The sequence below is a fragment of the Cynocephalus volans genome, chromosome 5 (assembly GCF_027409185.1).
Source record: "Cynocephalus volans isolate mCynVol1 chromosome 5, mCynVol1.pri, whole genome shotgun sequence".
Classification (NCBI taxonomy): Eukaryota; Metazoa; Chordata; class Mammalia; order Dermoptera; family Cynocephalidae; genus Cynocephalus; species Cynocephalus volans.
The window spans coordinates 134711512-134724229 of NC_084464.1; the positions used below are offsets into that span (position 1 = coordinate 134711512).

At 40.7% G+C, this 12718-nt stretch overlaps 1 protein-coding gene across 1 annotated transcript in view; it reads right to left on the minus strand.

Moving 5' to 3' along the window:
• SLC2A12 (solute carrier family 2 member 12) overlaps positions 1-12718 on the minus strand; it is a 51780-nt gene that overhangs the window by 23125 nt on the left and 15937 nt on the right. Inside the window, exon 2 of the mRNA XM_063097815.1 lies at positions 10456-11796. Coding sequence (XP_062953885.1) covers positions 10456-11796 — 1341 coding nt within the window. The remainder of the gene's footprint in view (positions 1-10455; positions 11797-12718) is intronic.

The window sequence follows — 12718 nt, forward strand, 5'->3', positions numbered from 1 at the left end:
TTGGCCAAATGTCAATGAGATTCCAACCAAAACCAAACCACATTCACCTCTTTTTCCCTAGATATTGAGTCAGATTCACACCAGAGATCATAATATATCAATCTCACACTAGAGAGCTCCTCCTTAATCACAGAAGTTGAGAGAGTTCTAGAAAGACTTTTTTGATTCATCCAATAAATATTTATTAGCCCCTATTGTGGAGCAGGCCTTATGTTGAGCTTGGGGAAGCCACAGTGAACAGGGCAGAGTTTATGTGCACAGAGGACATATAGTCTAAATTAGTTTCACCAACTTAGAAAAGTGGACATTTGGGCATTTCTCAGCCTAAATTATACTTTTCACCTTTCACCTTTCACCAAGGCTTCATGATTCTCTATAAAAACTGTCTGGTTTTCTAGAACACCCTCTTGACTGTAGGTGATCCAGGACTGAACTCAAACTTCTCAAAGCCACAAATCTAGTGTCTGTAGCTTTGGGCTGACTGGAACGGTGTAGAGAGGGAGGTAAGAATGACCACAGCATCATAAATCAATATAAGGCCACGGAGCACTTCCTGAGGGTCCCGCAGTGGCTTAAGCAACATACCTGCTGAGGCCAGCCCTGGCACTGTCAGAACTATTCACCTCATGTCTAGCCCGTGGGCAGACACTGAATAGCACTAATAGCTGAGCATACTGAGTCCATGCTGCAGAGCTTCATTTAACTCCTCTACAGTGTGAGGTAGATACTATTGCTCCATTTTCTAGAAAAGGAGACCGAAGCCTGGAGAGATGAATTGACTTGCCCAAAGTCCTACCCTGGGGAGCTGGGTTTCGAAGCCTGCCCGAAGCCTGGTCCAAACTCAAACACCACGTGGCACATCCTCAGCAGGCTTTCTCGCCATCTCCTCACCATCCAAGCTCACATCCTCCTCAATAACACTTGGCCTGCCGGTACAACTCCCACCTCCCAGATCTTCCCACTGCTTTCTTCATACAAGCCTTGGCCCAAATGTCACCTGAGAAATGCTTTTTGTGCCCATCATACCTGAAGTAACTCTCTTCCAAGCATGCTCCTTCCCTCACCCCTTATTTTTTAAATCATTCTCACCTACACCTAAATTTTGACACTTCTTTCTCCTGCAACTGTATCATATGCATGGTCATTTTCTTGCTTGTCACTAGCTCCATGAGGGCAGGGTGTGGCTCTCTCCCATCCATTCCTGAGTCTGCAGCCCCTGGCACTGCGCTGGCATGCTGCAGGTGAGCACCGCACACTACTGAACTAGTGGGTGGAATGATGGATCCCCACTGCTCTCTCCCTCCTCTCTTCTTGGTCACTCCAAGATGCTTTCTTGTTGAAACTCCTGCCTGCTTTAGTCTACAGGTTGGTAGAAAAGAGCAGGGGAGGTTATCTGGTGCCACCTGTCTTTCAGTCCTCCGTGTGAAGTTCCTCTTAAATATGTGATACAAAGGTAATTGAAGGATGACCGTCACAGCCTTGTTACCTAACTTCATATGTGACCTTGGAAAAAGTTCCTTCCATCCGCTCTTAATGAGAAGGTATTAATAAGAAGATGGAAGAAGTTAATTAATTAATTGATAGATATATGAATTTTTGGACCCAAAAAAGCCCTAATAATTGTTGTGAAAAGAATAGCCACACACATTTTTCTGAACTCCAGTGATGATTTGAGGGAGGGCTGGGTTTCTACGCAAGTGCCACCTCAAATGAATGCATGAGATAGTGACATTATGCCTTAGGTTTTGTCTCATCTTTACTTTGTGAAGCATGCATAGAACAGAAGTCTTCATGTGGTTCTATGTCCTCACAATGTCAAGAATCAGTGATTCTATGCTGCAGCTTGAGCCAGACGAGTAAATTCTCAGTTATTAAAGAGAGCTAAAATGATGGTCAGGACCACCCTAGAAACACAGTAAAGAGTCAGGTTAAAATTTTGAATGTATTTTGAAGTGAAAGATGAGGTATGGAAAATATGATGGTTAATAAAAGTCTCTAATAATGGCAGGGGAGTATATATCCTGATTTTATGTGGTGGAAGAGTTTTAATACTAGTTAATAGAGAAATGGAAGACAGAGGCTCTTTAATCTCTTTTGGGCCATGAACCCCTTCAGTAGTAGGCTGGTGAAGCCTACGGACTCTTTCTCAGAATAATATTTTAAATGCAGAACATAAAGTACATAAGATTACTTGGTACCAAATTTATGCCCCCTCCTGAATTCTAGATTCTAGAGAAACCCCAGTTAGGGAAGCAGAAAACCAGAAAGTAAAATGATGTAGAGCAAACACTTAACCTAAGAATAGAAACACTTTCCTGGCAGAAGAAAACCATGCTGTGAGCTAATACAATTAAGGAATGTTGTTCTAAGCCAATCCATATTTAAGAAGGTTTAATAAGGATGGTTTAATCTTCCTTTCGATTTTACTTTAGAACAGCAAGTACTTTTCCCTTTATATCTCTATTTACACAGAAGATTTGCTTGTATTACAAGTAATAAACTCTTTAAATAAAATACCTTAGCAATAATCACATCAGGTTAATAAGTTTTATAATGCATTCAAGATCTGGTATGAAAGTTTGCTCCTAATAAAAATTTTTAGACTCCATCTGGTTCCTACGGTTTATACCAATGCCCTAGAATACAATTTTGAGGATTTAAATGGAATTCTTAATGTATGTTTTCTTTAGAAAAGAAAAAGAAGCCACAATGTGAATATGGACATAAAGGACTCTAGCAAGAAAAAAAAAAAAGGCAATCATTCAGATCCATCTCAAAAATACTAGGAGAGTTCAGTCCCAAGTCACAGATGTGAAATAACTGTTCCCTTTAGAGGGAGTAATTCGGTTTCTGTCTCTGACCGCATGCCTCTCAGCCGTGTGTGTGAATACCCAGGTCAGTCCTTGGAACGGCAGTTATGAATTGGACGAACCATGAGATGGAAGAGTCATTTCCCTTTCACATACCCAAACTTCAACCCTGAGGTCCTCCATCTCACAAGCTCTGCTTTTGGTCTAAGTGGTTCTCAAAAAGACTCTCTTCTGCATGTTGTAGCAAAAAGAGGTGTCCAAAAAAACACAGGACTACTTTTAGATACTCTGTGTCCACAATTCCCAAATGACTATTTATGACTTAACAAAGAAATGCCCTAAATGCCTCCCACCAGTTGTTTCTGATCACTGCTAACTCCCTTGCCTCTTTCCTCACAGGCAAAAACAAAAAGAGATTTTTAAAAATCATGTCCAAGTGATAGATTGTTCTGCAAAAAGTCTCATGATTGTGTCTGGAAGGAACAGGAGTTTCTTTGGTAGCCTAGCCTTTCTAGTTTAATCGGTCCCTAGCCTGCCCACCAGATTAGCTTGACACAAGGAAAGAAGCACTCTTTGAGATCTTTTCTGTATCTGCATCATATTTTTGAAGTCCTTTTCCCCCTCGGCCCTGAGAAACACATGTGTAATCCAGCATGATTTTAAGCAGACTTATGCAGTGCTCACTTAAAGGGACAGAAAGAAAACGTGAGATATCTCTTCCTTCAAAGAGCTTACAATCTAGTAACTATATTCTGGTTAATAAACCAAAACAAACATACAGAAGCAATACACTATATCATTAAGGACTAGTTATCATTAATGATGAGGACTAATAATTGTATTATCACACTATAACTTACATTTGCATCGTACTCTGCAGCATCTGAAACACTCTCACATGCATTATTAGCTCATTTGACATGTGCCCATACTCTGGGAGATAGAATATCATAATCTATGATACCCATTTCATAGATTAGAAAAAGCTTAGAGAAGAGAAATGACTTAAAGGTCTCATAGCCAGTAACTAGAAAAGTTGGTATTAGAACCCAGGTTTTCTGATTTTAAATTAAGGCTTTCTGTAGCCTAGAACTAAATTATACTCTCCACTAGAAATATACCAGCAGTTCAAACAAATAAATACCTCTAAGAAATAAAGTGAATTCTAAGAATTCATAAAGAAGATAAAACTTTCATTAAGCTTCAAAGGTAGGAAGGATGTGGATAGAGTAGAGGGGGAAGGAAAAGACCACGAGTGCTTTGTGTTTATTGACTTGGGTGTGGACCAGTGGGAAATAAATCAGCCCAAAGAGGTGAGGTATTGCCACATGACACAATGTCAGGGGGCGTCATTCACTTTGTATGCTATGTGGGGTCTAGATGTACTTCTACGGGGATGGCGGCCCCGGAGCACACCTTCACAGACTTCCATGTACATAGTGCCCCTAGAGTCATGCAGACACCTTATGGAGTTGGATGAGATTCTGGAGGGCCCTGAAAACCATACAGTGTTTTTCCCTCAAAGATGGGTGATGTGTTAGTAGAAAGAGCATGGGATTAGCCTTCAGGTGCTCAGGATTCTAGCCCTAAATCTGTGTGACCTCAGTCTCTTGGAGCTGCTCATTCCTCTTTTATAAAAGGAAAATGTTGGAGTAGATATTGTCTAATTTCCTTCTCATCTTGAAAGGCATTCGACTTCTATGATGTGGTAGAAAGTAAAAGGCATGGAATATTTGTGAACATTGGTGACATGAGGAAAATGTTTTTTAAGGATTACTGGTGTGAAAGTTGCAGGTACCAGAATGAAGTCACTTATGTCCAAACCCTAACAAATTGGAGATGGGAGGACATGAAAGAAGGAGCTCTCATGTGCATGTCTGTGACCTTCCTTATCACGAGAGATTTCTCTTGTGAAATCATGTTTTGCCTGTAACGGGACTTATTAAAAGCAAATCCCTCAAGACTTCAGTATTCCAGATAATCTGTGTACACAAGGACACTTGCCTAGCAAACAGCAGTCTCAATTAATAAGCTAAGGCCAACTCTTGTAACAAACCTCTGTAATCTTTGGTTTCATAACAGCCTCTGTGACTTCTTTTTGTCTTTAAAAGTTTCCCCTTTCCCCCTACCCCCCTGGATATGCCTATGATCCATCATAGTTTGCATATCCTGGATTTGCAATCCCCCTGCTATTCTAATTAAACTCTGCTTTGGAGAGTCGATCTGTCATTTATTTTAGATTGACACTGGTATGGAGGATGGATGGGCATGAGAAGAGCCTGTAACAGAAGAGGATTACTGGACAGGTCTCCTAGTAATCTAGGAATGAGACCATAAGGGGTAAACTAGGATGGCAGAAACAAGAAGGAAGTGATAAGCACAAGAGCCATTTTTGAGGGATAATCCAAGAGCATTTGGTCATGGAATTGGGGAAAGGCCCCAGAACACCAGCCAAGAGTGGCTGGCTGGAAGAGTGACTGCACCATGAAAGAGGAAGGGAAGTGGTAAGGGACCCTGGTGAGAGGGGAGAAGGAATTCAGCATTGGGCTTGTGTTTGGCTGACAGTGAAGCATCAAAGTGGAAAAGTCCAGTAGTCACTGGGAAAAAAGAGACTGAAAGTCATGTGAGATGCATGATGGAACTGGAGATAAGTGGGAGTCATCTGCTCAAGGGAGATAATTAATGTTCCTGAGAAAGCAAACATGAAAGGTTTTAAAATGCATTAGCAGAAGAGTGTTTTTTGGTTTGACAGCTAAGAAACCAAGGCCAAAAGATATTAATGAAATGACCTCATTTTTAATGGCCTTCTTTTTTTAGAAGTACAAGAATACTTTTAAAAATTCATGGAAAAAAAATAAAATTGAAAGATAATACAAATCTTTCCATGAACTTTTTGAAGTACCCTCATAAATGGAATAGAAGCTAGTTATACACTTCAATAATTTAAAAAATGTCTATCACAATGGAAGACTGAATTCAGGGCCCATGACCTTTTGCATATATTTTTCCCCCACATTCACATCTATTCTCTCTTAGGCCGAGTATATTACTGTGGTGGTTTTGCACTGTGTCCCTTTAGCTAAGCTGGAACCACTTTTCCCAGAATTCTCCTTCCCTGTGTAGTTCTGCATTAGGGATGGCAGAAAAAGAAATCTGCCTGAGATCTGGAAGACCAAAGCAACACGCCAGCCCTCTGCTTGAGGGCTGGGTCTGGTGCAGGTCTCTAGCCACCACTGAGCATGTGTACCTTGTTGCTGATTACTGGTTCCCCTTGTTGGTGTGGGAGAGCAGCGATTTTGGTCAGATCTTCTCCCACAACTTTTCCAAGTACTAGGCCAGGCTCCTTGTCAGAGCTCTTGAAGAAGGGCAACAATTTTTCTGCATCATCAGAGTTGATGCAGTAAGAGACAGATACAGGCTGCAATTTCTTCTCCTGATTCCAGAATGTTCAGTCTTTGTTTCCTTCTGCTTTGAGTCTGACTTTTCCTCCTGCCCACCCCACTGCCCTGCAGAAGCAATAGCCTTCCACAGACTTCTTCCCTTCATGGTACTGATTAGCAACTTTTTCCTTTCCCCCAATCATCCCTTTCCAGACCTTTGCTTTCTCAGCTTCTCCCATGATTGTGTGATGTCTAATCCCTATAAGAAATTCCTTTTCCATATCACTCGCCATGGCTCTGCTTTCCAGGTACAATTACTCACACTGTCTACAGATTATCCAGGCCTTTCTATACCTGATCTACCTTTAATTGACTGCACTCTGTATTTTACTTATTCTCAAAGGATCATTTGCTATTAGTAAAGGATGATGAAATTTTAAAATGTATCTTAACGTTTTTAAATAGGCATCATGATAGACAAGGAACCATTATTAAAGTACTGGCCAAAATAAGGTCTGGGGAAACTATAGGCTTCAGGTGCCTGACCCTGGGCACTTCGCACCCAGAACTACCCAACTCTAGCTGTTGAGTGAGAGAGAAAGTAACTTCTAACTTGTTTAATCCATTGTTATTTTGGTCTTTGTTACATCAGCTGATCTTGGATTCTAACCAATACACACATTCAACATTTTCTTAATCAAGTTCAGTTACTCAAGTAAATGCACATCAAAAACTCTCTTCTTACCATTACTCTTGACTTTCATCCTGTAGCTCTGCCTTATAAAAAGTACATGCCCATTTACCTAGCAGAGCTTCAGAAAAAGAGAAACTTTGTCTTTATCTTGCAAAAAATGCAAACTGGCCTGCTTAATAGCCTGATGGTTGAACAGCAATATTTTTATTGTATTTATTCTTACATTTTATGTATCTTCAAGGGGAGGATGGAACTAAAAATAATTAATGTATACTGTCAACACCACCCGCAGAACTGCCTATTCTTGTCTGGGATTAAAGATTAACAATGAATGTCAGAAGACAAGACATGTTTTCATTTTTTTCAGCAAGTCACTTAACCTCTCTGAGATTCAATGTCTTCATTTGTAAAAGTCAATGAATATCCTGTCTTCATGGACTTGCTGTGAAGGTAAAATAAAGTACTCCAAGGTATGTAAAAACTGCCTAGCACAGTACTTGATATAATAGGTGTCAATTAATATTAGTTAAATCTAAAGATTAAATTTAAAAAAAATTAGTGTAGAATACTATATAAGGAATCCTAGAAGGTAAATAACAAACAGCCTCCAGTAATTTTTTCAAAAATCAGATTGAGTTTTCTGTAAAGGGGAACTCTTGCTCTAATATAATACAGTATCAATTGATGTGTTCAAGACTGAAGGATTTGCTGCATTTTTCAAAATTACCCAAAAACTAACAAGAGAAGTATAGCATGATAAGCAGCCATAAATAGGTTGTTTGTGGAAGTTTAAGAGCAATGTCTCTATTAATATGTGCCATTACATAAACTCTTTCAACTTGAGAAGTTCCCCTCTGAATTAAAACAAAGAAGGCATCCCTTCCTTTTTGCTAACTTTCTCTTAGATTCTTAGTTTATTCTTGATATTTCAAAAGATTGAATCAAAAATTGATGTAAAAAGGTAATACTGTATTTTTAGTTTATGATAAATATACAGAAAAAAAAGATATTGGCAAAAGAAGTCAATGGAATAATAAACACCACCTGAAGTTTATCAAATGAGCAAAACTTTTTGTACTTAGTAATACAGAAAAGTTCAACAAGCAAGGTTAAGTTGTTCCTTAGTACAAAATAGCACCGATGCTAGCCCTTCTGATAGACTTTGAAGGGCTTCTTGATATAAAATTGTAAGTAAGATGCTTGCTCAAATTTCATTAGTTTTAAGTATCAGAGTAGACAGAGAGTATCTCACAGGTACATACCCATGATCATTGAATCCTGAAATAATAGTAGAAATCTGTTTTCAGGAAACTGTTCACTAATAATATGTATCATTGTTAAGTATTAAGAAGCAGGGTCAAGGTTTAGGAACAAGTCAGAGTGGTCAGAGGCTGATGGTATTGTAATGCTTACTCTATCTGCCCATGCCCAGTATTATGTGGGGAAAGGCCATCTTTTGGCCATCCATAGTTTGGACTATGTTACCCAGTTTTGCCACAGCTGATTAAGACTGAACTGCTACCTCTGACCTGACAGAGCAAAGAGCAGAGTCAATCAGATTGCCTCTCTCTTTCTCTTTCTGAAATTTGAATGAATCAACATCTAGAAACTGAGCTCACTTGGAAGTGGGAGTAGAGGCTGAAAAATGAGGAGGTAGAGTTGGGGCAGGACAGGCCATATCAGCCATGTACAAGTACCTTGGATTAAATGTCCCCCGAAACTTGACCCCCACTGTGACAGTGCTGAGAGGGTGGGAAATCCTGTTATGCTCATTGAAAGGTGGGGCCTTGAAGAGGAGATTAGATTGCAGGACCATGCCATAGTGAATGGATTAAAAATGGTAGTCATGGGCATAGTTCTGAGGGCTTTAAAAGAAAAGCACATGAGAGGTTAGTCCCTCTCTGCTCCACCATTTTCTGCCATGTGAGACCCCTGAGTCATTGTCACTACCACCAAGACCCTCATCAGTTGTGTTCCCTGAACTTTGGACTTCCCAGCCTCTGAAACCATAAGCAATACATTTCATTTTCTTTATAAATTACTCAGTTCTGTGTATTTTGTTATAAGGAACAGAAATGGACTAATACAACAAGTCTAGTTATTAATTAACTGAGATTAAGCAGGCCAACTCACTAGTTGCTGACCAGAAAGAACCAGAGAGTGTAGCTCAGTCCATTCAGCATTGAACTATGATCTCCTTGAAACAAGGACCACTCTATCCTGTTCTTTACTGGTTTCCCCAGCATTTAGCATAGTTCTTGGTTATTAAAAAAATTAGTTACTCAATACATATCACTGGAATGACTAGTTAATGAGTTAGCAGTAAATGACAGGAGTGAGCCCATGTGTGGCCTTCCTTCCAGAAATACTGTCCAGTACCTGGCCCCAGAGACATGTACTTTTCCATGAAGTTCCTTCTCCTTCAATACAGCATAAATCTTCTTATTGGTCCTGAACCTCCAACATTCCCTTTAGTTGAGCCAATATGCTTGCCTCCTTGATCCTTATAAACAAGTTTCAAAACCAATTCTGGAAATAGAGAGGGAGGGGCTACAGAAGAAAGGGAAAGGAATGAGAGAGAAAGAAAGATAAAGAAGGGGGGGAAGGTAGAGAGAGACTACTCCTGATTTTTATGTACTTTTTTTTTCTAGTCAGGTGCACAAAAGACCCTTCACAACTTCCCTGCAGAGAGGTTTAGACTTTGGCTGTGGGGCTAAAAGATGAGAGAAATGCAACAAACACCCATTCTAGCAAATCCATCTGTAAGACAGTTTGCTCAAGAGAAATGTTTATACTCTGTCATTGGTACAAACTGGCTATATAAAATAAAGTTACTAACTTGTGGCTGTCTCCCTGTAAATTGTTTGTATTGCATTGGATGGAATAACTAGACTCCTGTTGTCCCATATAATGGACCAGAGTGAAGTATCACGGGAGGTTAATTTTGTGAATAAAATGTACTCAAAGATAATGCATTCTCCTTCCCAACTGATAATCCCTTCTTCATTATTATTGCAACGCACCCCTATTTTGTCTGTAAGAAAATCTAACCACTTGATTTTTATTTTTCTTCCACCTATGAAGAAACTCAGAGGAGATATGGAGGAAATGTTACATAAGTAACCTTTGCTTTTATAAAACAATATAATTCCCTTGGACAATAAATATCTTTCCAGGTGTGGTTCATCCCCTATCAATTGGAGTTAGAGTATCCTCATATGACATATAATGGAAAACTTATTCTTCAATTGAATACTAGCCCTGCACTTTCCAGAAGCAGATATAAACTAAGCATACTTTCCACATTAGCAGAAACATCAAGTGGCCAATATTATCCTCATCTTGCTTCTAGTACTTATATGTATAAGGTACTACAGCAGTGGGATGCTCTGACTGTCCAAAAGTAATATACATTAGGCTGGTCGATTAGTGCAGTTGGTTAGAGCACAGTGTTATCACACCAAGGTCAAAGGTTTGAATTCCCATACAGACCCACAACCAAAAAGTAAACAAATAATACATGGACATTCATAAGGGGCGAGAGGGAAGGAATAAAGAATAAAGTACTTACTTGGTCCTAGACCAATTGAAAAAGCAGCAACATAAACAAGCAGACTGGCTAAGGACAGCCATTTCAAAAAAGATGGGACATCCGCAGGGTCTGTGACTACCTGGTTTTCAGTTTGGCTCGGTCCAGCATTTGGTAAGGATGCAGAGGTTGTCCCTCCCCTCTTATCCATGTGATTTCTCATGGGCATGTGTGAGCTGCTGCTGTGGGAAGTGATCCCTTGAAAGTGCTCTCTGAGAGTGTCATTGCTGGCTGACAGGTTTCTTGGTCCATAAAACGCAGACTCATCCAAGGATTGGTTGAGAGGAGTGTGGCTTCTGCAGATATTGGTGAAGTTCATGTGGATGTTGAGATTCACGATGCCCATGGTCATCAGTGAAGCTGCCATCACGGAGGAGCCAATGCAGAGGAAGGTTTTGCTGCCCACGTGGTCTACAAGCAGAGTGGCGGGGATGGTGCTGACGACCTTGACCACCCCAACCCCAGTGGAGGCGAGGCTAGCCGCCTCGTTGCTTTGAAAGCCAACGGACTTCAAAACAGTCGATGCATAGAATAATATGTTTGGCTGGCCAGTGACTTGCACAAAAAATACCAATGTCAGGCCTATCATCATTCGGGTCCTCATGTTGTCCTTTGAGCTAAACAGATCCCAAAAACTGTACTGATATTCATCTTTCAGGGAAGATTTTATCACTGTGAGTTCCTCTGTTGTATCTGAGACTGCTCTTAACCTTCCGAGAACCTTGCTAGCAGCTTCCTCTTGTCCTTTCATCACCAGAAACCGTGGGCTCGGAGGAAGAAAGTACATTGCAATCGCTTGCAAAACTCCCAAGGGAATAACAAGACCAAACATATACTTCCAGCCACGGGAAACATTGGCAAACGCGTAATTTGAAATATAGGCGAAAAGAATGCCAATGACAATCATCAGCTCGTTTAGTGACACGAGAAGGCCTCTTCTGTGCTGGGGAGCAATCTCCGCGATGTAAACACACGTGGCAATGGAAGAGAGTGAGATGGAAACCCCTATAGCGATGCGTCCCATGATAAGAACCGTGTAGGACACACTGAGTATCAAGACTAAGCTTCCGAGTCCCAGCAGGCAGGATGACAAGATGATCGCTGTCCTCCTTCCATACCTGTCTATCAGGACCCCTCCGATGAGAGAGGCGAGGAAGGCCCCAATGAGCAGGGCGCTCACAACCATTTCCTGCTCATGGCAGGTCAGGCCTAATTCAGTTCTGATCTGAAGAAGTGCCCCAGAGATAAGCCCAAGTTCATAACCCACCAGGAGGCCACTGACAGCTGCAGTGACAGAGGACAGGAAGGTGAACATGCTGCAACCTACAAGCAGAGAGAGAAACGGGAGGTCAGTTAGAAACTACTGCTTTAAACATTATTTATCCAAACGGAGACTTAACCTTGTAGGAGTCCTTCCTAGTGCAGACTTGAAACACACACGCAACTGCAATAGCATAATAAATAAAGCAAAACATGATTGAATCCAAAAGGAAAAGCCATTTCTCTCTCTTGTTTAGGAGGAGAGATGTGGACCCATTTAAGAAGTCCAGTTTTCTACTATTTCTACTGTTGATGTTGTTTTAGAGCAGACTGTGGTGTGAGATACACAGACGACAGATGAGGAAGACTGTATAAACAAGAACACCATTTAGTTCATACCTCGGCATCGGGTCAGAAATTCCAAGTGCCTGTTCCTATCCCAGCTGTCTAAAGGCAAAGCTTTGAGGGCAGGACAGGCAGAGTAGGAGCTTCTAGAAGTGCTGCAGGCTTCCTGTTGTGTAACCTAGGCCAAGATGAAACATGGCCTCCAGGAAACTTGCGCTCATTCCTCCTTGGCCACAACTGGGCTGCAACTGGCAGCAAAGTCAAGGTTGTGTTAGAAAGAAGGACAGGAGAAGTGGATATGCAGGGTAGGGGACCAGCCATATCCATTATATGCTGTGAGTCAGGACGAGGGGGAATAGAACATGGGGAGAAAAAAGGGGACTTCATATTATTCTTTTTTTTAATGTTAAAATCCAAGGAAAAAAGACAAAAGCTTAATAGTCATTAATTTGGGGTAGTAGGTACACAAGTGTTGGTTATATGTTTGCAACGTGTCAAAATAGAAACAAAACAAAACAGAACGTAGCAGAGAGAAGAGTGTTCCAGGCACAGGAGACAGCAATTTCCAAGGCCTTAGGACAGGAGACTCCAAAAAAATAAAATAAAATAAATTGAATATTTAGATGGAAAGGCAAATAAA